The sequence below is a fragment of the Mus musculus genome, chromosome 11 (assembly GCF_000001635.26).
Source record: "Mus musculus strain C57BL/6J chromosome 11, GRCm38.p6 C57BL/6J".
Taxonomy (NCBI): Eukaryota; Metazoa; Chordata; class Mammalia; order Rodentia; family Muridae; genus Mus; species Mus musculus.
The window spans coordinates 100,225,302-100,251,525 of NC_000077.6; the positions used below are offsets into that span (position 1 = coordinate 100,225,302).

The 26,224-nt window shown below is 45.0% G+C and overlaps 1 protein-coding gene and 2 pseudogenes across 2 annotated transcripts; 1 reads left to right on the plus strand and 2 right to left on the minus strand.

Annotated features, from left to right (window-relative positions):
• On the minus strand, nucleotides 3,399-6,783 carry Gm11597 (predicted gene 11597; annotated as a pseudogene).
• On the plus strand, nucleotides 17,959-18,392 carry Gm11598 (predicted gene 11598; annotated as a pseudogene).
• Krt16 (keratin 16) lies at nucleotides 20,790-23,601 on the minus strand. 2 transcript variants are annotated; one of them, NM_008470.1, is made up of 8 exons: nucleotides 23,071-23,601; nucleotides 22,556-22,638; nucleotides 22,261-22,417; nucleotides 22,013-22,174; nucleotides 21,801-21,926; nucleotides 21,309-21,529; nucleotides 21,168-21,214; nucleotides 20,790-21,027 (listed from the first exon to the last, which is right to left on the minus strand). In NM_008470.1, exons 1-8 carry the CDS (start codon nucleotides 23,587-23,589, stop codon nucleotides 20,933-20,935), a joined length of 1,410 nt encoding a protein of 469 aa, NP_032496.1. In that variant the 5' UTR covers nucleotides 23,590-23,601; the 3' UTR covers nucleotides 20,790-20,932. The 2 variants fall into 2 exon arrangements, with proteins under 2 accessions (NP_032496.1, NP_001300887.1); NM_001313958.1 differs by having other exon boundaries at nucleotides 21,168-21,217.
• Nucleotides 23,602-26,224: the final 2,623 nt, after the last annotated feature.

Here is a 26,224-nt window from a genome sequence, read left to right on the forward strand (position 1 = left end):
GTAGGGGATACACATGAAAAAGGGAAGAAGAAAAAAAAAAAACAGTTCCAGACAAAGGTAGTGAATAAAGGAAGCTCTAAAAATGAGGAAATTTCCCAGAATGTAAGAACTGAGTCCCCATGGTAGAAGTGTATACTAACACCCAGCCAATGTGAAAACAACTTCATTAAGGCACTACATGTGATGATAGTCCTTTCTTAGGGAGGAAAAAAAAAACAATAAAATTTCCAATAAAGAGAATGAGAATAGAACAAGGCAAAGGATCCACAACCAAAGTGGCAGGAGACTTTTCAATAGCAACATCAAGAGCCAGTGAAGACCCTCAGAGGCTAAGGAAAGACACTGTTTAACCTAGAATTTTATACCCAGCCAAACTATCTGCCAAGAGTGAACTTAGACAAAAGATCTTCTCAGACATGAAAACTTCAATAACAGTAACAATGCTAACCTACATGAAGTCTTGGGAAATAGATGGAACATATGATTTCCTAAAATGGTGGGCAGGGAAAGAGAAAGAGAGAGAGCCAGAGAGAGAGGATCAGAGACAAAGAGACAGAGATCAAAAAAATGGATGACTATTAATGGAGATTTCATCTAGGTGACAAGCTCAGAGAGCAACCATAACACAAATTGGAGTAGGAGAACAGAAGACTCCTAAAGGAATATATATCTATCATCAAGATGTAAGTGACAGTGCTGGGCATGGTGGTGCACACCTTTAATCTCAGCACTTTGGAGGCAGAAGCAGGCGGATTTCTGAGTTCGAGGCCAGCCTGGTCTACAAAGTGAGTTCCAGGACAGCCAGGGCTATACAGAGAAACCCTGTCTCAAAAAAACAAAAAAAAAAAAAAAAAAACCAAAAAAAAAAAAAAAAAGGTGAAAGTGACAGAAATTCCAGGATGTTGACACATTAAGAAAATACATATATCCAACAAAAAAAAAAATCAGGGAAGAGACGAGTGACATGTACAAAAAAAAATCAAAACAAACTGGGGGAAGATGTGTTTATTCCAAGGAAATTTACTACACTAAAAAACATGTTTTGACTATGAATAATATATAGCTACCATAATGTAAATGTTTATGAAGCCAAAACTATGACTCTACTCAGAAAGTAGTGACTGTCAATGCATATAAAAGAACTAAATCATCATCCTTCAGACAAAGAAAGAAGATAAATGATTTTTAAATGAAACTAAATAATAAAAAAAAACAGAAGTAGAAGATTAGTGTTTAGAAATAAGGGAGCAAAGGAAAAGAAAGAGCTGAGGTTGAAAGTGGGAGGTAGACATAGAATAAAGACAGCATGGGAATGACTCTTCTACATGCAACCAAACACATACGTACTCACACATATGCACACCATAAAACACACACAGATACACACATACTCATGATGGCACATACACACACACATACTGACACATATGCACACATACATATGCAATACACACATGGATACCAACACATACAACACAGGCACTCAAACTGACATATACACACACACATACTAACACATATGCACACATACACATGCAATACACACATGGATGCCAACACATACACACACACATACAACACACACACTCAAACTGACATACACACATTGTGGTACTTAAATTCTGGAAGGCATTCAGCGTAAAGGAACAGAGCCTGAGAGAGTTGTGAACCATGAAATTAAGCAGAAAGAGTTGACTCATGGGAGTAGGACAGGTAAGGGCTAAGGGGGAAAAGCTAAGGGAATCATCACAGCCCCACAAGTAGAGAGTGCTAATCTAAATTTTCCTAATTTTGACCATGCTCTTATGAGAAAGATTATCTGGTTGAAAACAGAAATGGGAGAGAGAGATGGAAAGAAACGAGTACACAATTTCTGGCAAGGATAAGAAAGCCCCAAGAAATAGTGTTGGACATAGGGATGGATGTATATGGGGAAGAGGGCATACATAGCAGATGGCTCCCAAGTACACATCAGCGTTCAAAAGAAGGAATGGATAAGGAGAGGAGGAAGGACTGCATGGGAGAGATGTTTATCCTGGCCATGACACCACCCTAAGGCTCTAACTTCCTACCCTTCAATGCCAAAATCTGTGTGTGTGTGTGTGTGTGTGTGTGTGTGTGTGTGTGTGTGTGTGTGTCTGTGTGTCTGTATGTCTGTCTGTGTGTCTGTCTGTGTGTCTGTCTGTGTCTGTGTGTCTATGTGTGTCTGTCTGTCTGTCTGTGTCTGTCTGTCTCTGTGTGTTTGTGTGTGTGTGTAGGTGTGTGTGTGATGTTCACTTGTATGTAAAAAAGCCATTCCCAAGCACAACTACAAAGTTCAGAGCTCAAACTTAGGAGTCTTTAGAGGAGAACACGTGGAATGGTATTAACAGACAATCAGACTGTAGCCACACAATAGACCTGGGGAAGAATTTCAAATACCATTCGTTTCTTAAACGAAAACACATATACTCCTTGATTCCTAGAACTTCCTAACCCCAAAAGGGCCCTAATTTCATCTGCCTTGCAGGGTCCCTAGAAGAGGATAGTTAATGATCCTTTGTAGGATCTCACACAATGGCCATCTACAAACAAGAATATCTACACTCTTTGTGTCTGCTCATTCACCCTGCTGGCATGGAGAACTTCTGTAAACCTCTGCAAGCTCTTCTGAAAGAAGATCTGTTCTCTGCACCTCTTTAAGTCTGAGGAACAAAGAGGAGTTCCTGGAAGGTGCCTTCAACTCCTCTCCCAGGTACGTATCAGCATTTAGACGAAGGATGGATAAGGAGAGGAAGGACAGCCTAGGAGAGATTTTTATCCTGGCCAAGACCATGACTCCATCCAAACGTTCAACCCACCTTCCCTTCAATTCCAAGATCTGTGTATGTGTGTGAGTGTTCATGTGTGAGAGAGAAGTTCAATCTGTGTAGAAGAGGCATTCCCAAGCACAACTGCAAAGTTCAGAGGTCAAACATAGGAGTCTTTATGGGAGAAATAGCTGGACACATGGAATGGAGTGGTATTAAAAGAAAGGCCACAGTGGACCTGAGGGAAAACTTCAAATGACACTTGCTGTGTCTTAAATGAAAGCACATGTACCCCTTGATTCCTAGAAGTTCCCAAAACCAAAAGGGCCCTAATTTCATCTGCTTGCAGGGTCCTTAGAAGAGGATACTTAAAGATTCTTGTAGGATCTCACACACTGGCCATCCACACACATGAATATCATCCCTTCTGCTGTACCCACAGTAAACTCCACCACCACCACCCCACCATAGAGAACTTCTGGAAAGTTATGCAAGCTCTTTTGAAAAAGATTCTTTTCACTGCACCTTTTTAAGTCTGAGGACCCAAGAGAAGGTCCTGGAGGTCTCACTAACTCCTCTCGCAATAGCTAAACAGGGAGATCACACAAATTTGCATCAACCAAAAAGGTTTATTAGTCTACCACCATGAGAGGGTAGGGGAGACAGATGGGGACTAGGCAAAGAAAGCAGGGTCCTGCCCCAAGCCCTCAGCTTGAGAGGAAGGTGTGGGTCAGGAGGCTCTAGGCAAAACAGATTAGTTTCTGAAACTCTGGCTTTGACTCTGGCTGAAGCTGATTCAGCCTTGTTCCTTGAGGATGGACCGGGGCTGGCGGGAGGATGAGGAGAAGACTGCAAAAGAGAAAAACAAAAAGGTGAAATGGATTCTAGGAGCTAAGAAAGCTGCCAATCAGGGGAAGGGAGTCCTAGGACTCAGGAAGGAAGGCCTTAGCCCTGACTGCAGAGTCAAGCTGTTGGCTCCAAGAGCCTTACCTTCTCAAGAAGAATAGGACTGTCCAGAGGAGTGCTGTGAGGAGGAGCTGCTGGATGAGGGAAGAAGAAACAGCAGCATTAGATGTGCAGGGAGCAGCAAAGGAACTGTGAGCAAGGACTCAGGACCAACTCACTGGATATTCTCGCCATCCAGCAGACGGCGGTAGGTGGCAATCTCCTGCTCCAGCCTTGTCTTCACATCCAACAAGATGTTGTACTCCTGGCTCTGCTGCTACATCTCACAGCGAAGCTGAGCCAGCTGCTCCTCCACACTGCTGATCAAACCCTGGATCTGGGACAGCTGCATACAGTATCTGCCTTTGGTCTCTTCTAGGCTGTTCTCCAAGGATGCTTTCTGTGAGGGAAGAAAACGGGAATGAAGATCAATGGTGATGCTCACCTCTGTCTCTACTGAAACCCTGGGCACATTATTGAGATAGGTACATAGATCTTGACCCCAGCTGGAGCAGTATTTAGAAGAAACATATTGGGAAAATGTTTCCCCAACATTCAGCCTTTAATTTCTCAATCTCTATAATGGATACCATGGCGCTTCCAGTCTCATTCCCTGGTGGCTCCTGAGGGATGGGGACTACTGGACTGCACTAGGGCCCCTTCTTCATACCATGCTGAGCTGGGACTGCAGTTCAATCTCCAGGCCCTGGAACACCCTGCGGAGCTCAGCCACCTCGCTGCGGTTGCTCTGGATTAGATCACTGTTAGAGGCCACCTCTTTGTTCAGCTCCTCAGTCTGAGACAGAAGAGAGGGAAAGGTGTGAGACTCTCCAAAGCCTACCTGGCCAGAAGTCATGGAGTAGGGAAGAAGCGGGCCCCCACCTTTCTCAGGAACCAGGCCTCCACATCTCTGCGGTTCTTCTCTGCCATCTGCTCATACTGGTCCCTCATCTCATTCAGAATGCGGCTGAGGTCCACACCGGGGGCTGCGTCCATCTCCACATTGACGTCCCCACCAGTCTGACCCCTCAAGGCAAGCATCTCCTAGGAAAGATCACAAGAGCATGGTCACCTCTCCTGGGAAACTCACCACACCAGCCCTCCATCCCCAAACCCAGCAGGAGCCACACCTCCTCATAGTTCTTCTTCAGGAAGGCCAGCTCTTCTCTGAGGCTTTCAATCTGTATCTCCAGATCAGCTCTGGACAGGGTCAGGTCATCTAGCACCTTGCGCAGGCCATTGATGTCACCCTCCACGGTATGCCACAAGAACAGCTCATTCTCATACCTGGGAGGAGAGAAGTCAAAGCTGAAGATGGACCTACTTTGTCCCTGCCCTCTGCCCTCTGCCCTCTGCCCTCTGCCCTCTGCCCTCTGCCCTCTGCCCAGCATTCTGGTTGCTCACTTGGTTCTGAAGGCATCAGCTGCCAGCCTGGCATTGTTGATCTGCAAAGTGGACTGTGCATTCTCCTAGGTGGCAATAATGATCTAGAAATTGAAAATTAAAAGATTCGAAGTCAGATCACCCAGAACCCTACGACTCAAGGTAGGACAGAGGGGAGCAATTGGAGCCACCCCAAGCCCAGCAGGCCAGCTCCTAAAGCTTCCGACAGCTGATTACATACTTCTCTACACAGCTCAGGTTATATGGGCGTGCACTCATGTCTACCATCACCCCTATTGCTACATCCACTCTAGTAGTGTCACACGTGACAGGCCAGAAGCCTGGACGCAGACCCGAGGCAAAATATTTACAGAAACTTAGTCTCCTGGAACCGTGGCATCCTGTATAACGAATGTTCCAAACTTGTCCTTGCTAATGGATGTGTGTGCTTTCTTTCAGTATTGTTTTATTAAAGGTGCCTCCAAGCAACAACTTGCCAAATACCTAAGCAAAATTGAACTTCGCTTCCTGGCCTTAACCAATGCCCTAGTTAGTCCTTGAGCCAACCATGGGCTTGGAATTCAGTAAGAATGTTGTCTATTCAGTGACATTCAGAATTGCCTCTAGTATTGTAAGAGAGATAGTGAAAGAAGTCAGGCATTACTATCTATTACATAGAGTTAGAAATCTCAGGGCAAGCTTAGCAAAGTAAATTTAGAATTCTTATAGTTATGTATGGCAGACTACACTACTTATTAGTAGAAAGTCCCCCCACACTATCACTTAGAATAAAAGCCAAGTCGCTCCCATATACAGGAATTTACAATGCTTTAGGAAGTAGATTGGGCTATGGTTTTAGAGTATTGCATTATTCATGAGAAGGTTAGCTAGAGGGGAACTCCCTAATTAGAACCATGACTTGGGTATGAAAACCCATGTGTAAAGACCTCACACCTGGCTTTTAAGAATATAACTGACCTTAGATTAGATAGAGCTGACTTTGTCTCAGTAATTTTATTGCCCAGTTCCTGCCTGTCTTTGTGTTTGCATTCCTCTGTATTGTGTAAGAGTCATTAAGCATCCAGTAACCTCACTGTACCTTGCCAATGTGTCACCTAACTTCCCTATTTTCTTCTATATAAAAAGTTTGATGCTCAATTTGACATTACATTCAGATACAGCACACTCCCTTGTGTCCACATCTGTCTGTCACCCCCTTCTCACCAACTCCTTGCCCACCTGTACTGGAACCCTGTTTTCCTGCAGAGGAGGACCCAATTGAGGTCCATCTGCAGCACCCTATCCTGAGCCCAGAGTTAAGGAGCTAAGCTTACAGCATAAAGTATCCTCCAGGAGATTAAGAGTCAGGGTCCCAGGTCCACCTGAGGCATGGATGTTCTTAAAGGACCCTCAGCCCCTGCTCTGGATAACTATGACCATTAACCTCCAAAGGTCTTTAGTCTTCTTACCTATGTATTAGCCTCTCTAAAACTGTCTTTGCCACTGTAGTTCTAACCTCTCATCCACCAGAGCCACCCTCCTTGCTCTTCAGGTCCTCAATGGTCTTGAAGTAGGGGCTGTAGTTTTTTATCTCAGTGGGCCGCTGCCTCTGATACCAGTCCCGGATCTTCACCTCCAGGTCTCTGTTGGCCTCTTCCAGGGGAGGGCTAGGTGCAGGCAACCTCTGGCAGGCATGTCCACAAGCAGTAAGCTAACCAATCCCTGCCCCACAGTGAGAAGCTTCGTTGGCAGGAATGAGTGCATTGATACCAAAGTGTCTTGTGATACTGTCCTACATATCTCATGGTAGACCTAGGTTGTTCAACAGGGATCCTGAAGTCTTTCACCTCCCCTCTCTGTGCCTGCTCTCCCTCCACAGGGACAAGTCTGGGCTGGGTAGCTGCAGTCCTTTCTAGTTCTAAAAAATCAGAGGTTTCCATTCCCATAGGATCTAGTTTGAATTTGGAAGCTGCCTTTGAGACACCAGGATGTCCAGAGTGGTGTCCACCATAGCATCCACACACTATGCTGCCACAGGCCTACCCTGACTCTCACTCACTGCCCAGTACAGAGGACCTTGTCATCCTTCTGGGCCTCAGTTCTTTTAGGACACATACAAGTCACAAAGAAGCATGCCTGCAGGACCCTTTCCCTGTGGTCAGCCTCTCCATCCTCCCTCTGCAGCCTTGCTGCTTTTCGATCCAACCTCCATATTCTGACTCCTAACATAAGACCCTTATACAGCACCCTCCCACAGCTCCTCCATGCCATCTCCTGCCCTCACCTACTCAGGGGCACCCCCTGTAGTCTGTTGGGGATGCAGTAGGAGGGAATTCTATCTAGCTTCTAATACTGTCTGTGTGTCACCAGCCCTATCCCCACTCTGCCCCTCCATGGGCCTCAGAGTTCCCATGTGGAAACCATCTTGCCCAGGAACTGCCTAGGCTGGGCTTGGTGTCTTTGTTCGTCCAGTGTGCACAAGGCTTTGTACTGGTAAGGAATACCTGTCATGCTTGCTACACACTTCTCAGAAGCAGGTCCACAGTGGGTGTTCTTCCCAACACCAATCTACGGGTGACAGAGGCTCAGTAGGCTCCAGCAACATCAGACTCTTCACCATCTCTCTGCACCTTTCATATTCACATCATTTCTTGATCCTTGAATTAACCTTGTAGGTGAGAATGAAGTGCACAGGTGTCTTGCTTCTGCACTCTCCCCCAGAGGTCCCCCTAAGCCCTCTCCCACAGCAAGCATGGTGCAGTGTGCAGGCAGCTTGCATCTGTGTTTTCCCTCAGAAGTCATAGGCTGCTTGTTTCTGCCCTCTCCCACATCCCCGACCCTAGGATCTCTCCTACAGCAAGCACAGTGGGACACACAAATGGCTTGCTTCTGCAGCTTGCCTTGGCGATTTCCCTCAGAAGTTCTGCTTTCTCCAACCCCTGCTTCCCCCGCCCCCTGCAGCAAATGTGGGGATTCTCCCCCCCTCCCCCCCCCCCCCCCCCCCCCGCTTCCCTGACAGCTCCAAGAGGACTCAAGGAGCCACAGGTGCCTGCTTGAGTAAGACAAATGACAAAAGTCCCAGCTTCAGTGGCACTGAGCCTAGCACTCTCCCAGATAACCAGGTGCAGCTGGTGCCTGTCCTTGGAGAAAGGAGATTAGGGTCCCACACTTAATTCATAGAAGAAAGGTAATCGGGGGTCACAAACAGTTATGGCCGGCCATAAAACTAGTTCCTGATAGCCCCACAAATGATAATCTTTAGACTGGGAGAATCCTTCTCTCACCCTCGAGATTCTGCCCTACCATGGTATCGTGTCTGATTTATGACTTATTTTATCCGCCATCCCTTCCCTTCACCCTAAGCATTCAAAGAATTTCTAACTATGCTGTATATAAGTGCCAAGACATCCAAACTCGTGGTCGCACTCTTGACCTACCCTGTGGGAAAGTTTGAGATCCGCCGGGTGGAGACTCGTAATAAAGGACTCTTATGCAAAATTGCAGAGGACTCTGCAATTCTTGAGCTCTCCTGGGTTTCCCTCGGAACTAAGGAAAAACAAGGAAAAACAAGAGTGTGGTGGGAGTCAACCAGTGCCGCTACGCTAAGCCAGAAGTCTCCAGACTCCCATGGTGCCTTGCAGGCAGGAGCCCAATAAGTCCGTTCTCACCTACCTGCCCATAGTGCTTGGTAGGAGCTCTGACCACAATGTGTTGTGGAAAATCCTGGTGCTGTTTGTATTTGGATGCTAATTCTGTGTGTTACCTGTTGATTCTAAACTAAGTTTGTGTGGTGTTCTTGGTTCACAAGGCGAATCAACTGGCCTACAGAAACAAAGGTACGGAGGCAAAGTGTGGGTTTGTAAGAAATGCAGCCCAAAGAGCCATGGGAATTTGGAAGCATGGGGCTGGCATGGCAGCAACCTGCCATGGGAACTTAGGGAGCCAGGAGGACAGATTTCAGAGCTTCAGGCCAAAGAGTCTGCAGAGGTGAGAACCGACCCTCCTGCCCACCTGTGCACTGCCAGAGTAGCATGGATTGCGTTTTTAATAATTCATGCTACAACAATGGGCATAGATTTGGCCTGAGAGGAAGGATGGAGTTGGGCCGAAAAACAGTCTCTTGGATACCATGGGGCAACACCCAGGGCACTTGACTCTGTCATTGTCCTGTCGTTCCTCTCTTGACTTTACAGGAGCCCCAAAGAGTTTTGCCTGAGTTATTCTGGGGTAGGAAAGTTTGCGTCTTGCTACCTCATATTATTCTGACCTGTTTGTTGTCCACTCAGCTAGAGGTTAAAATACTCTGCAGTGGTCTATAGTCTCCTCTGGTCTTGGTCCCAGCAGTCGTCTCCAGACCTACTAGAAAAGAAGAATTCATATGGGACGTATTAGTAGATCAAGCAATGAGTGGTTTCATTAGAGAAAGGAAGCAGGAGCACACACTTTAGACAAGGGGAGCTGAGCTGGCAACAGTGACCTCTACCCTGACAGGCAAGGGGCTTCAATTCTCTCCTCCTCGCTGTCACCAGCCTTGTGCCACTCCCAGAGTACACACTTCTAGAACAGGGGTGTGATTTTCTCAGAAGCCCTCGTTGCTAACAATTTTGTCTTTTATAAGTCAATGTACAAGACACAAGAATATCCTTAAGGATTTAAATACCCCAAAAGTGAAAGGCTTAGGAGGGAAAAGAGCAACAGAAATCAGCACATGCTGTCTTGAATGCTAAGTCTTTCTGTTTGGTTTTGGTGTTTCTGTTCGGATTGGTTTTTTACATTTCATTTTGTTTTTTGAGACAGGGTTTCTCTGTGTAGCCCTGCCTGTCCTGGAACTCACTCTGTAGATCAGGCTAGCCTCCAATTTAGAGACCAATCTGCCTCTGCCTCTGCCTCTGCCTCTGCCTCTGCCTCTGCCTCTGCCTCTGCCTCTGCCTCTGCCTCTGCCTCTGCCTCTGCCTCTGCCTCTGCCTCTGCCTCTGCCTCTGCCTCTGCCTCTGCCTCTGCCTCTGCCTCTGCCTCTGCCTCTGCCTCTGCCTCTGCCTCTGCCTCTGCCTCTGCCTCTGCCTCTGCGTGCTGGGATTAAAGTCATTCACCACTACCACCCATCCTGAAAACTATCTTTAAAATACTGGAATATAATCTAAATAGCAGGGTCCACTATCACCCATTGTCTCTCCTTTATGTTTTGGAGGCCCTGAGCTAGCCCATCTACAGCCAACCACAACCCATATCTTTATATCCTCTTTCAGGGCCTTGAGCTGGCCCACATATGTTCCTTCTGTGCTGTCTTTGGAGGACTGTTAGTCAGAACCTTCTGGAGCAAACTTCCTGCCTAATTAGAACAAGACTGAAATATATATTTGGGGGAGCATAGCTGATTATTTTAAAAATTATATATATATATATATGTTGCCATTTTAAGAGACAGTTTTGAAATAGTAATAATTTTGGACAGGTAGGAAGCTAAACAGAGAGCTTAGACTTGGGGATTTTTGTCTTTCCTTTCTGTGGAGAGCTTTTAGGGCCACTTGACAGGAATCTGACATTGGGCCAGGACAAGGAAGTAAGTTCAGACAGGAATCTAATTTTAGGCTAGAACAAAGAGAAATAGGCTTCAGGCATAAATATGACTTTGGGCTAGGACAAGGAAGAAGGCTTGGATATTTTGGTCATCCTGATAAGCCCTTAGAAACAGTGACCATGAGACTTTGTTTATTGCCTTGCTTGTTCCTTGACTATTTATATTTATTGTACCACTTGGCCTTATTACTTGCACGTAATTAAAATGGTATAAAAGCAGATTGTGAAAAAAATAAACCTGCCTCAGCCTCAGAACTGTCTGGGGTCATGCTGCAATGTTGTCTAATGGTCTTTTTTTTTTCTTTTTAATCCTCACTCCTGCACTGGATAACCTGTTGATTGACTGAGCTGGCTTGGTTAAATGACACCTCAATGTTGGAGTTCCAGTAATCAGGGTACAGTGAAGGACACCACAGGAAGTACATGCATGTGACGGAAAGTAAAAAAGATTTGGGCCAGCGGTGAATAAACATGGTAGGAGGACATGGTACTGGGAAAGTATGTTGTGTGTGTGTGTTTAGAGTTATGCTAAAATCTACAGAAGCGAAGATAATTCTCATAGATGCTTTTAGTCTTTGGACCCTGATTAGAGGTAGTTTACACCCTAGACATGAGACAGAATAGGTTTGAGAAGAGCAGTCTATCAGGCTTGCCTTAGTGAAAGAGCAGGAAAATGAACATAAGCTGTTTCAGAGCTCTCCTAGGGACAGGAGGTCAGGAGATGTCCTGCCTCCTCTCTGGCTCCTACTGGAGGAATGCTTAGTTCTGGTTCTGGGTCCCTTAGGCAAGATATCTGGGTCCCTTTGGGACATCTAGTTCTCTTCCCTCTTTGTCTATTGTCTGTCTTTTGTGCACCAGTCTGTCCATGTCTGTCAATGTATGTCTGAGTTTCCATTGAGTTGTTTGAATGTTGATCTGTGTTTCATGTTCAAAAGAAAAAAATGGTTAAAACTTTATCTGCTGGTCATTCACCCCTTGATTTAGTTTTAACTCATTTTAAAAACAAAAACAAACAAAAGAAGCAGTCTCAATTGGCCTTTGGAACCCTGCACCTGTAGCTAGGAGTCTAGCATAGCTGGAGAAGTCCTGCCAGGAGCTGAATGTCTGTAAAAGCTGCTCTTAAAGGGGCCAGCAGTTTCTTGGCTTCTATGGCAAGTAAGCTGATGGTTGGTTTTCCTAGAAAAATCTCAATGACTATATTTATTGGGTTCAGCAGTGGCAGGGTGCTCCCTTCTTGAAATTATAGCTAGAAAAAGTAAGAATTTTGTTCAGACTAAATATAGAAGATGTGTGTGGCCACTTCATTTTTGTTTCTGACTGATTTTAAAAGTATAAATATGTTCTGCATGTCTTGGTTATAGATTATTTACTTATAAGTTATTGGGTATGATTAAAAATTTGTAACATTGGTAACAGAAAGTTGGCTTAAAACTGGTAACTCAGGGTTGGAGTAATTCAGAACAGCAGCACGTGGCATGAGTCAACCCAGGGAAACAGGTCTCTAAAGATACCTCTAAATTGGGATAATATTTTGTGTCATTCTTATCCTAGAGATGAGACTTATAAAAGATAGGATCTAGGGCAGTGTCTCTTTGACATATTGAAGGCTGCACCATCATGTGTTCGTGTGCAGGAATTGGCAGCCAAACTTTGTAACCTGGGTGATTCACTTGGTGGTTTTAGAGAGACAGGCTCAGGATTCTAACTCATACATATTTGTAATTAAGAAAAAAATCTGGCAGGTAGAGATTGTTGCAGGGTCTGTGAAGGGTTCATGAGGCTATGGAACTTGTGGGGGCATAGCATCCTGGCTTGCCTACTCAGGCTGCCATTCTAGGAAATTCTTACAGAATTCTTATGGGTTCAGAGGATTGCTCTTATACTATTCCTTTGCATTCTGGTGATTGTAAAGGGTTTGCTTTCAGTAACCTTGTAATTTTAAAGAACCCATGAAGCAATGTCGTTGGGAAGTTTTGCCTCATGGAAGCCCTACATTATGTCAAAAATTTGTCACTGCTTCAATACAGGAAGTTAGGACTTTTGAGTCTTTCAGTGTATATTATTCATTATATGGATATTTTATTAGCTGATACCTCTGAAGGAGTTTTACTTCAAACCTTTGCTCTTATACAACAAGCTTTAAAATTTTCAAGGAGTGGTTGTTCCAGAAAAGATTCAAAGGCAATATCTTTTTCAATATTTGGAACATAAGTTATATAGTAAACAAATTGTGGCATAGAAAATTCAAATAAAACAATTTACTTACTTTAAATGATTTTCAAAAGTTGTTAGGAGATATTAATTGGCTCCTCATCTTAAGCTTACCACACAGAAGAACTTAAATCTGTTTGAAATTCTCAAGAGGGATACAAATAGCTTTAAAAAGGGTAGAGGAAACTATTAGTCAGCAACAGATACATTATATAATCTATAATCAATTGTTGGCTGTTTTCATCGTTGCTACAATTCACATGCCCACTACAGTCCTTTGGCAAAAGGGACCATTAATGTAGATTCATCTTTCTTCATCTCCAAGTAAAGTTTTAACACCCAATTATGAAGCTGTTGCTGTATAAATACAGAATTGTAGAATAGAATCAAGAAAGTATTTTGGGAAAGAACCTAATGAAATATTTATTATTCCAAACAGCAATTAAATTGGTTATTGGAGAATACTGAGATTTGTCCTATTGCATGTACAAACTTTTCAGGCAAAATTGGTAATCATTATCCAAAAGACTAGTTATTAACAATTTGCCTCTGTGCATTCTTTTGTATTTCCTGTAAATTTATACATACAGCCCATAGAAAATGGGCTTACTGTATTTACAGATGGCTCATCTAATGGGAAAGCAGCATATATGATTGGATCACATATTCATTCTCTTGAGTTCCCCCCTGCTTCAGCACAAATAATTGAACTACATGCTGTAGCTGCTGTTTTTGAAATGTTGAAAATTTCAACTTTTAATTTGTATACTGATAGCCAATATATAGCTCATGGTTTGCAGTTACTTTAAACTGGTCCTTTTTTGATACTGCCAATTCTCAAATTTTGTGATTATTCAAATACAACTAAATTTAAGAGAATGTACTGTTCCTCATTTTGTAGGACATTTAAGAGCTCATACTGGATTGCCTGGACTCCTTGGTCAGGGCATGGCAGAGCAAATTTGTATGCCTGGATGATTATAGGCCCTACACATGGAACAATTAGCCAAACAATCTCATTCTTTACATCATCAAAATAGTAATAGCTTGAGACATCAATTTGGCATTTCTAGAGAATGTGCAGGTCAAATTGTAAAGACTTGTCCTGAATGTCCTCAATTTCTTTCTGTACTACATAATGGTGTTACTCCTCAAGGACTTATCCCTAATCAATTATGGCAAATGGATGTTACTCATATTTCTGATTTTTGGAAAATTAAAATATGTACATGTGTCTACTGACACGTTTTCAGGCTTTCTAATTGCAACTGCAATAACAGGAGAAGCAACTAAATATGTAATTAGGCATTGCCTACATTGTTTTTCTATGTTTGGTGTTCCAAGTCAGATTAAAACAGATAATGGAACTGACGATTACAGTCAACCATTTGAGATGTTTTGTTGACAATTTAATATTACCTATATTACTGGGATTCCTTATAACCCTCAAGGACAAGGTGTTCAGAAACAGTTACTGAAATTTTTAAAACATTTGGATGCCAAGGAACTCTCTGAGTGTCTATGCCACCCTACAACTAGGCATACTTATGCCTAGGTGAAATGGAAGGATCCACATACTGGCACATGGCATGGTCCTGATCAGGTATTTAATATGGGAAAGTTTTTTCTGCAGGATGCTGAAGGAACATGCTAGCTGCCAGAGTGATTGGTGAGATATGCTGATGCTGGGACAAAGAATGATACTGAGCTGTGAGCTTGCTGAGTGCCTGACAATGGTGACTGGGAAGCTGTATTGGACATACGTTCCTGACCTACCTTTGCTTGCCTATATCCCAGATGGGACAAGCTGCCTTGCCTCAAGACTTTAGAACTTGTGGGGCAGAGAATCAAAAAGAGAAGTTTTAATAACTCCTCTCTTCCCTTTAATATGATCAGTTATTCTGACTCAGTCATAGGCTGCTCTAGAAATCAATCCAATATTGGAAATAACAGTCTTCATTTGGAACGCTGGTTCTGGACAGTTTCAGAGACGTATTTGAAAGTTGACCACTGCCTTATATGAAGTTACATTTGCAGTGGATAAAATTGAGACAGGATCTGGAGTTGGAACAGTGTTAATGTATACGCTAGGGCTCCTAATCTTTTATTAATTGGTCATGTTAAAATTTTGTTCTACAATATTTAATATAAGTTGTATTGATTGTACACTTTCTACATTGTGTTTGTTTGGTTGGTTGGTTTTGGTTTTGGTTTTGGTTTTGGTTTTGGTTTTGGTTTTGGTTTTGGTTTTGGTTTTGGTTTCGGTTTTGGTTTCGGTTTTGGTTTGGTTTGTTTTGGTTTTGACACAGGTTTCTCTGTGTAGCCCTGGCTGTCCTGGAACTCACTTTGTAGACCAGGCTGGTCTTGAATTCAGAAATCCACCAGGCTCTGCCTCCCAAGTGCTGGGATTAAAGACGTGTGACACCACCACCCAGCTAATTGTATACTTTCTAATTGTTTTAGTGTATTGAAACCTGGCATGTCTGTTATGGTGGTCTATCAACAGCTTTTTTGCAAGTACTGGAAGTCCTGAGTCAGGCTTTAAACAGAAACAAGAGGGTAGTAGGCTTGAGTGTTGCTGATATAGTTTAATTACATTAAGAGCTAGTACCACTGCTTTGGCAATTACTTTGACACAAGTTACAACGGCTACTTTTGTTAATCATTTAGCAAAAAATGTTACTAATGTTTTGAGTATTCAAGAGGACCTAGATATGTGTTTGAAACAATAGATTGACACTCTATATGATACTATTCAAATTATTGGATAGGAGGTCCAGGGTCTAAGAGTAAGGAGCCATCTCAAATGTCATGCTAAATGCCAATGGATTTGTGTTACTTCTAAAATTTACAATGATGGTCACTATAATTGGGGAAAAGTTCAAAGGCACTTGCAGTATATTTGGCATAATTCTAACACCTCTCTAGATGTTTTAACTTTGCATAGTGAGATTATGAATTTAAAGAAAGCTGCTCTGCTGAGCTTTAATGCTGCACATACAGCTGATAAAATAATTTGTGGCCTAAGGTCAGTATTTCCATCTTGGTCAAGCTTCAAGCATGGCATTTATAGCTTAATCATGCTAGCCCTTCTTGTCCTGAGAATATATTTATTTCTGCCCATTGTGATAAAACCTGTCTTTAACAACATCAACATGTTGGCAGCCAAAACACATGGCTTGAAACTAAAAATTAACCCCCAGACAGAGTTATTAATTTAACAGGCTGCCAGCCAATGATGGATAAGTTCTGCACAGTGCCTTAGCAACCTAAGACAGAATAGCATTGCTTTTGATAATGCTCATTCCATGACCAGTAAGGAAGACATTCTTGTCAGAATGACCTAAGACAGGCACAGTCTTGTGTATGAATAAAAAGTGGGGAGATGTGGAGAGCTTTTGGAGCCATTTGGCAGGAATCTGACATTGGGCCAGGACAAGGAAGTAAATTCAGGCAGGAATCTAATTTTAGGCTAGAACAGGGAAGTAAGTTCAGGCAGGAATCTGATTTTAGGCTAGAAGAAAGAAGTAGGCTTCAGGAAGAAGAAAGCTGAAGGAAGAAGGAAGCTGAAGGAAGAAGGCTCAAATATCTTGGTCATCCTAATAAGCCCTTAGAAACGGTGATCACAGGAGTGATCATGGGACTTTGTTTATTGCCTTGCTTGTTCCTTGACTCTCTGTGCTTTATTGTATTGCTTGACCTTATTATCTGCATGTAATTAAAATGTTATAAAAGCAGACTGGAAAAAAATAAACCTACCTCAGCCTCACAACTGGCTGGGGTCATGCTGCAATGTTGCCTAATTGTCTCTTTTCTTTTTAATCCTCACTCCTGCCCTGGAGTACCTGTAAACTAACTGAGCTGGGTTGGTGACCTTTTGTCTTCTCTATCCTTTCTTTCTTAGGTAAAGGGAAGGGGTTGGAAAGAAAAAAATTAGAATAGAGTAATATTATAAGATATTAGATATATGGGAATAGATCACTAAATTTACTCATAAATGAAATATTTTATAGCCATAATCTTACATTGGTAGGAATCTTCACATTTTGATTGAGAATTGAAGTTATATTTTCTTACACTGGTACAGAATTTAAATATTGATACAGGTTTAAGGTTTTCATTGGTATAAATTTTGATACTCTTAAATAGGCATTGCGCCTCTGTAACTCATTTAGGAATACAAGGCTTAAGCCCAGTCCTTTATAACTGCAATTACAAACTGTTTAGGATGATTAAGTAATGCAAGTTAAGGTCGGGGAGTAAACTCATGACAATTTTTTATTCTGATTTAATTGTAATAAAATGGTTCCAATATTATTCAAATAAGTACTAAGAGTAGTCCCAGTTTAGCCATTCAGATATACTATATATAGATAGATAGTCTTCAAAAGCATCAGAGATCCATAAAATATGGTATTTAAAATCATTTCATTATTTATAAATCTTTTGACTAGGAGACATGTCTGCTCCTGACTGTACCACCTTCACACTTCAAAGAGGATATTGAGCATCATTACCTCCATATGGAGTTGCTCCAGTTGTGGCAAGGTAGCCACTGGGCAAGAATTTCCCTAATTCATCTGCAGACAAAAAGTACTGTCCAGGAAAGGACACAAGATGCAGGATAGTCAACAGCTTAGCTCTGCCAAGACAATGTAAGCTAAGCCTTCATATTTCCTGCTTCACTTAAGGTCTGTCAGATGGCTATGGGACAGAAGGCTGAAGACAGATGCTCCAACACTGTTATGAGGAATATAGAAGACTGTCTAGGCAGTCAGCTGTTCTACAAATTGTATATGTTTTGGAAACTATGATTTTTCTACTTCCTATATAGTCAGGTAACACTTAATTCATTCTTGGATCTCTGACCAGGTTGAAGACTAGTTATAGTCTCATATACAAACAAGGTGTTCAGCATTAAGGAAGATGATCTAGATTTGAAAGGATGGTTTTCAGAGGGTAATGCAAGTTAAAATATAATTCAGGTATAGAATTGTAAATTCTTTAAGTTAGGATAGAAAAGAGAGTAATCTATCTAAATTGGCGAATATGGAGCAGCCGCTGGGATGGACGTGTTTCTCATGATCCGGCGCCACAAGACCACCATCTTTACGGACGCCAAGGAGTCGAGCACCGTGTTCGAACTGAAGCGCATCATCTAGGGCATCCTCAAGCGGCCGCCAGAGGAGCAGCGGCTTTACAAGGATGACCAGCTCCTTGAGGATGGCAAAACTCTGGGCGAGTGTGGCTTCACTAGCCAGACACCACGGCCACAGGCCCCAGCCACGGTGGGCCTGGCCTTCTGAGCAGATGGCACCTTCGAAGCTCTCTGCATCAAGCCCTTCTCCAGCCCTCCAAAGCTTCCAGATGTGATGAAGCCACAGGATTCTGGAGGCAGTGCCAATGAACAAGCTGTGCAGTGAGGGCCTAGGCCTACCCCCTAGAGACCCATTCCCCCGATTAAAAAAAAATTGGCTGTCTACCTGAAAAAAAATAAAATAAAATAAATTGGCTAATATGGACTAAACATAAGTGTATATCATACCTTATAATTTGCACAAGAGTTATAACTATGTTCAATTATATCTGAGAGAAACGAGCCTTTTTAATTGGACAATAAGGGGAAATGTTGTGGGTTTGGTCTAATGCTGCTTATATTGTGTTAATTTGGGTACCCAAAATTGCACAAGAATTTGCACATCTGCACACAAGACACTGAGGGACCCTGACCCCAGTTGGTTTTGATTGGTAAATAAAGTTGCCAGCAGACAATAGCTGAGCTGGCAGACAGAGGCAGGGTTTTAGTATTCCTGGGCAATGGACAGAAGAAGGAAGGAAGAAAGAAGAAGGTGATCTACCCCATGCTGGGAGTAGGCCAGGAAAGACAGCATGGCTGAGAAGGTATGGGAAAGAGCACATAGCCACCATGGAGAAGCCAGGGGAGAGCGGCCCAAGAGGGCTGCCTGACTAGGTCCTGGGCTGCAAAGAAGGAATATAGATTTTAGTCAGCACAAACGTGGGAATATCAGAGGGAGGTGGTTTAGCCACATGGAAGTTAGGAAGTATCCCAGCCATTGAGTTGTTTAAGGCTTATCAAAATATAAAGGCTATGTGTGTATTTCATTCAGGAGCCCAGAATATTATGGCAGGTATTGACTGCTGCTGCTGCTGCTGCTACCAGAATCAATTTGAGTAATTAATTGTCTACTGCTGCATGGAACCAATCTGTTGATGTATTAATGTGCCTGGAATTCATGTCTAACCCCAGATCTTTCTACCCTAGTATTACAAATTTGATTACCATAGGCTACCAAACCCCAACTACAGGAAGTGAAATGTTTGCCCAAGATTTAACACCATGAAAGGAGACAGAGCCTCAAACCCAGCTCCAATTGCCAAGCTACGGGTCATATCAACACACTCATACACATACACACACATACATACACACAAACACACACCGACACATATGCACACATACACATACACATACACCACACACCACACACATGAACACATACTGACACATATGCACATGGACTCATACACACATACCAACACATGCACACACACTCATACCAACACATACTACACACACACTCATACTGATACACAGAAACACACACACACACATACATTATGCTACTATATGTACATAAATCTTTTTTCCCTTTTAAATTCTGGAAGGCATCCAGGAAAAAGGAACCGAGCCTGAGAGGTGTGGACCATGCAATTAAACAGGAAGAGTTGACTCATGGGAGCAGCTCAGGGAAGGGCCAAGTGGGAAAAGGAAAGGGAACCATATCAGGCCCACACCATCACAGGCCCAAGAGTAAGGGGTGCTGATCTCGATTTCTCATGCTTTGACCATGACTTTGACCATGCTCTTGTGAGAGGGTCATCTGGCTGGAACTTGGGATGGGAGAGACAGATGGAAAGAGATATGTGTACACAGTTTCTGAGAAGGATGAGAAAAGCTCCAGGAATGGTGTTAGCCATGGGGAGAAATGGAGATGTGGAAGAGCACACTGGTAGCAGATATCTCCCAGGTACATATCACCATTCAAAGGAAGAAATGGATAACGAGAGGGGGAAAGGTCAGCCTTAGAGAGATTTTTATCCTGGCCATGACCAAAACTCCTCCCTAAGGCTCTACTTTCCTTCCCTTCAAAGCCAAAAATCTCTCTCTCTCTTTCTCTCTCTCTCTCTCTCTCTCTCTCTCTCTCTCTCTCTCTCTCTCTCTCACTGCGTGTGTGTGTGTGTGTGCGCGTGCGTGTGCGTGCGTGCGTGCGTGCGTGTGTGTGTGTGTGTGTGTGTGTGTGTGTGTGTGTTAAAGAGGCAGAGAGAGAGAGAGAGACATCCACTTATGTGTAGAAGACCCATTCCCAGGCACAACTACAAAGCTACAAAGTTCGAAGGTCAAACATAGGAATCTTTAGGGGAGAAATAGCTGAGCACGTGATATGGAGTGGTATAAAAGAAAGGCATAGAATATAGACACACACTGGACTTGAGGCGAAGCTTCAAATGACACATGCTGTGTCTTAAATAAACACACATGTACCCCTTGATTCATAGAAGTTCCCAACCCCAAAATGGCCCTAATTTCATCTGTCTTGCAAGGTCTTTGGAAGAGTATACTTAAAGATGCTTTGTAGGACCTCACACATTGGCCATCCACACACATGAACATCATCCCTCCTGGTGAACCCACAGTAAACCCCACCACCACCGTGATACCATAGAGAACTTCTGGAAAGTTATGCAAGGTCTTTTGAAACACAATCTTTTCACTGCACCTATTTAAGTCTGAGGACACAAGAGAAGTTCCTGGGAGGTCCTTTCAACTCCTCTCGCAATAGCTAAACATAGACATCACACAAGTTTGCATCAACCAAAAAGCTTTATTAGCCTACCACCATGAGAGGGTAGGGGAGACAGATGGGGAATGCGCAAAGAAAACAGGGTCCTGCCCCAAGCCCTCAGCTTGAGAGGCAGTTGTGGGTGAGGAGGCTCTAGGCAAAACATTAGTCCCTGGAACTCTGACTTTGGCTCTGGCTGAAGCTGGTTGAACCTTGCTCCTTGAGGATGGACCGGGGCTGGCGGGAGGATGAGGAGAAGACTGCAAAAGAAAAAGAAAAAGGTAAGGTGGATTCTGGGAGCTAAGCAAGCTTCCAAGAAGGGAAAGGGAGTCCTAGGACTCTTAAGGAAGGCCTTAGCCCTGACTCTGCAGAGTCAAGCTGTTGGTCTCAGGAGCCTTACCTTCTCGAGAAGAATAGGACTGTCCAGAGGAGTGCTGTGAGGAGGAGCTGCTGGGATGAGGGAAGAAGAAACAGCAGCATTAGATGTGCAGGGAGCAGCAGAAGCAGAGGTACTGTGAGCAAGGACTCAGGGTCAACTCACTGGATATTCTCGCCATCCAGCAGACGGCGGTAGGTGGCGATCTCCTGCTCCAGCCTTGTCTTCACATCCAACAAGATGTTGTACTCCTGGCTCTGCTGCTCCATCTCGCAGCGAAGCTGAGCCAGCTGCTCCTCCACACTGCTGATCAAACCCTGGATCTGGGACAGCTGCATACAGTATCTGCCTTTGGTCTCTTCTAGGCTGTTCTCCAAGGATGCTTTCTGTGAGGGAAGAAAACAGGAATGAAGATCAATGGTGATGCTCACCTCTGTCTCTGCTGAAACCCTGGGCACATTATTGAGATAGGTACATAGATCTTGACCCCAGCTGGAGCAGTATTTAGAAGAGACATATTGGAAAAAATGTTTCCCAAACATTCAGGCTTTAATTTCTCAATCTCTATAATGGATACCATGGCGCTTCCAGTCTCATTCCCTGGTGGCTCCTGAGGGATGGGGACTACTGGACTGCACTAGGGCCCCTTCTTCATACCATGCTGAGCTGGGACTGCAGTTCAATCTCCAGGCCCTGGAACACCCTGCGGAGCTCAGCCACCTCGCTGCGGTTGCTCTGGATTAGATCACTGTTAGAGGCCACCTCTTTGTTCAGCTCCTCAGTCTGAGACAGAAGAGAGGGAAAGGTGTGAGACTCTCCAAAGCCTACTTGGCCAAGAGTCATGGAGTAGGGAGGAAGCGGGCCCCCACCTTTCTCAGGAACCAGGCCTCCACATCTCTGCGGTTCTTCTCTGCCATCTGCTCATACTGGTCCCTCATCTCATTCAGAATGCGGCTGAGGTCCACACCGGGGGCTGCGTCCATCTCCACATTGACGTCCCCACCAGTCTGACCCCTCAAGGCAAGCATCTCCTAGGAAAGATCACAAGAGCATGGTCACATCTCCTGGGAAACTCACCACACCAGCCCTCCATCCCCAAACCCAGCAGGAGCCACACCTCCTCATGGTTCTTCTTCAGGAAGGCCAGCTCTTCTCTGAGGTTTTCAATCTGCATTTCCAGGTCAGCTCTGGACAGGGTCAGCTCATCTAGCACCTTGCGCAGGCCATTGATGTCACCCTCCACGGACTGCCGCAAGAACAGCTCATTCTCGTACCTGGAAGGAGAGAAGTCAAAGCTGAAGATGGACCTACTGTGTCCCTGGCCTCTGCCCTCTGCCCTCTGCCCTCTGCCCTCTGCCCTCTGCCCTCTGCCCTCTGCCCTCTGCCCTCTGCCCAGCATTTTGGCTGCTCACTTGGTCCTGAAGTCATCAGCTGCCAGCCTGGCATTGTCAATCTGCAAAGTGAACTGTGCATTCTCCTGGGTGGCAATAATGATCTAGAGAGAAAATGAAAAGATGCGAAGTCAGATCACCCAGAGACCCTACGACTCAAGGACAGAGAAGAGCAAAAGGAGCCACCCCAAGCCCAGCAGGCCAGCTCCTAAAGCTTCCAACAGCTGATTACATACTTCTCTACACAGCTCAAGTTATATGCACGTGCACTCATGTCTACCATCACCCCTATCCTGGGCACAGAGTTAAGGAGCTAAGCTTGCAGCATAAAGTATCCTCCAGGAGATTAAGAGTCAGGGTCCCAGGTCCACCTGAGGCATGGATGTTCTTAAAGGACCCTCAGCCCCTGCTCTGGATAAGTATGACCATTAACCTCCAAAGGTCTTTAGTCTTCTTGCCTATGTATTAGCCTCTCTAAAACTGTCTTTGCTAAAGGCCACTGTAGTTCTAACCTCTCATCCACCAGAGCCACCCACCTTGCTCTTCAGGTCCTCAATGGTCTTGAAGTAGGGGCTGTAGTCTTTGATCTCAGTGGGCCGCTGCCTCTGGTACCAGTCCCGGATCTTCACCTCCAGGTCTCTGTTGGCCTCTTCCAGGGCACGCACCTTGTCCAGGTAGGTGGCCAGGCGGTCATTGAGGTTCTGCATGGTCACTTTCTCACTGCCCACCAGGAGCCCATCACCAATACCACCGCCAAGACCACCACCAAGACCAGCACCAAAACCACCACCAAATCCATCAAATCGACCACCAAATCCACTACCAAGTCCTCCACCAAAACTGCTGCTGCTGAAGCTCCCACCATAGCCACCTCCAATCCCACAGACTCCCCCAGAGGAGAAGCGAGAGGAGGTAACTGACATGCCCCCGCAGGTGCTGGGAGCCCGGCAGGATCCTCCAGCCAGGATGGAGGACATGCGGCTAGAGCCACCACCGATGCCACAGGAGCCCTTCATGGAGCTGGAGGAGGTGAACTGGCGGCTGCAGGTGGCCATGCTGAGGAACTGGAGAGTGTGGGCAAGTGAGCAGGGAGAAGAGAGAACTGCTCAGTGGAGGCTGCAGATGCTGAGGGTGCCTCAGACTCCAGGTTCTTTTATATGCACCAGGGGAAGGCGGGACCTCCAACTGCTGACTCCAGTTCCCCTGGGGATTTCCTCAGTCAGTCCTGTCTAACACCCTATTCTGGGTTGTTCAGCCCAGGGTGGACTCTCTCTCTTCCATTGCTGGCTCAGAGTTCCTGCCCAGATCTGTGGGTGTGGGGCCAAGAGAAAAACACACAAATTCAAGTCACTACTGACTCACGTTGTGTAGTCAGAAATGGGCTTCTGTTCCAGGAGCCTGAGGGGAGAGCAACAAGGAGCCCTAGGTGCAGGCAACCTCTGGCAGGCGCGTCCTCAGGCTGTGAGTCAACCAGTCCCTGCCCCACAGTGAGAACCTTTGGTGGCTAGAGTCTCACTGATGTCATCCCAAAGTTGGATACTGTCGTATGAATCCTACAAGGCACGTGGTAGACCTAGGTTGTTCAACAGGGATCCTGAAGTCTTTCACCTCCCCTCTCTGTGCCTGCTCTCCCTCCACAGGGACAAGTCTGGGCTGGGTAGCTGCAGTCCTTTCTAGTTCTAAAAAATCAGAGGTTTCCATTCCCATAGGATCTAGTTTGCATTTGGAAGCTGCCTTTGAGACACCAGGATGTCCAGAGTGGTGTCCACCATAGCATCCACACACTATGCTGCCACAGACCCACTGCCTCTCACTCACTGCCCAGTACAGAGGACCTTGTCATCCTTCTGGGCCTCAGTTCTTTTAGGACACATACAAGTCACAAAGAAGCATGCCTGCAGGACCCTTTCCCTGTGGTCAGCCTCTCCATCCTCCCTCTGCAACCTTGCTGCTTTTCGATCCAACCTTTACATTCTGACTCCTAACGTAAAACCCCTGCACTAAGAGAATGCCCAGCCACAGCTCCTCCATGCCACCTCCTGCCCTCACCCACTCAGGGACACCCCCTTGCTCTGCTGTGGATTCAGTAGAAGGGAATTCTATCTTGCTTCTAATACTGTCTGTCTGTCAACAGCCCTACCCCCACTCTGCCCCTTCATGGTCTCAGAGTTCCCATGTGGAAACCATCTTGCCCAGGAACTGCTCAAGCTGGGCGTGGTATCTTTGTTCGCCCAGTGTGCACAGGGCTTTGCACTGGTAAGGAATACCTGTCATGCTTGCTACACACTTCTCAGAAGCAGGCCCATGGTGGGTGTTGTTCCCAACACCAATCTACAGGTGACAGAGGCTCAGTAGGTTCCCGGAACATTAGACTCTTCACCATCAAGAATCTCTCTCTGCCCCTCTCAAATTCACATCATTTCTTGATCCTTGGATTAACCTTGTAGGTGACAAGGACTGAGGAAGAACACGAGAGTGATGGGAGTCAACCAGTGCCACTAAACTTATAGCCATGAAGCCAGAACTCTCCAGGCTCCCATGATGCCTTGCAGGCAGGAGCCAGGTAAGCCCAATGCTCACCTCCCTGCCCATAGTGCTTGGTAGGAGCTCTGACCACAATGGGCATAGCCTCGGCCTGAGAGCAAGGATGGAGTCTGGGCCCAAAAGCAGTCTCTTGGATCCCATGAGGCCACACCCACGGCACTTGACTCTGTCGTTTTGCTGACGTTCCTCTCTTGAGGTGACAGGAGCCCAAAGAGTCTTGCCTAAGTGATTCTGGGACAGGAAAGTGTATTTATTGCTATCACAATCATTTTGGGCTATTGATCACTCAAATAGAAGTTAAACTACTCTGCTGTGTTCTATAGTCTCCTCTGGCCTTGACCCCAGCAGTCGTCTCCAGGCCTGGGCGTCTGGAAAAAGAAGACGTCAGATGGGACGTATTAGTAGATCAAGCACTGAGTGGTTTGATCAGAGCATGGAAACAGGAGCACACACATTAGACATGCTGAGCTTAGCAGCAGCGGCCTCTACCCTGACAGGCACAGGGCTTCAATTCTCTCCTCCCTGCTGTTATCTGCTGCCATGTGCTTCTCCCAGGGAACACACTTCTAGAAAAGGGGTGTGCTTTTCTCACAAGCCCACTTTGCTCAGAATTTCATCTTTTACAAGTCAACGTACAAGACCCAAGAATATGCTTAGAGGGTTTAAGCACCCCCAAAGTGAAAGGCTTCTGAGGGGAAAGAGCAATGGACCTCAGCACATGCGCTCCCGAATATTAATTTTTTTTCTGTTTGGTTTTCTTTCTCCCGATTCATTCCATTTGTCAAAATAACATTTCTCTGTGTAGCCCTGGCTGTCCTGGAACTCACTCTGTAGATCAGGCTAGCCTCCAATTTAGAGACCAATCTGCCTCTGCCTCCTGAGCGCTGGGATTAAAATCATGTACCACTACCACCATCCTGAAAACTATCTTTAAAATTCTTTAATATAATCTAAACAGCGGGGCCCACTATCACCCACTGTCTCATATCTGTTTTGGAGGCCCTGAGCTAGCACATCTGCAGTCAACCACCACCAATATCTTTATGTCCTCTTTCAGGGCCTTGAGCTGGCCCACATATGTTCCTTCTGTGTTATCTTTAAGTTAGGATAGATGATAGAGTAATTCATCTACATTGCCAAATATGA

Coding starts and splice junctions, on each gene's coding strand:
- Krt16 (NM_001313958.1), bottom strand. CDS start 23,589: ATGGCCACCTGCAGCCGCCAGTTCACCTCCTCCAGCTCCATGAAGGGC. Junction 22,418..22,555: donor GCTGATGACTTCAGGACCAA/GTGAGCAGCCAA, acceptor CTCTCCTTCCAG/GTACGAGAATGAGCTGTTCT. Junction 21,927..22,012: donor AGGCCTGGTTCCTGAGAAAG/GTGGGGGCCCGC, acceptor CTTCTGTCTCAG/ACTGAGGAGCTGAACAAAGA.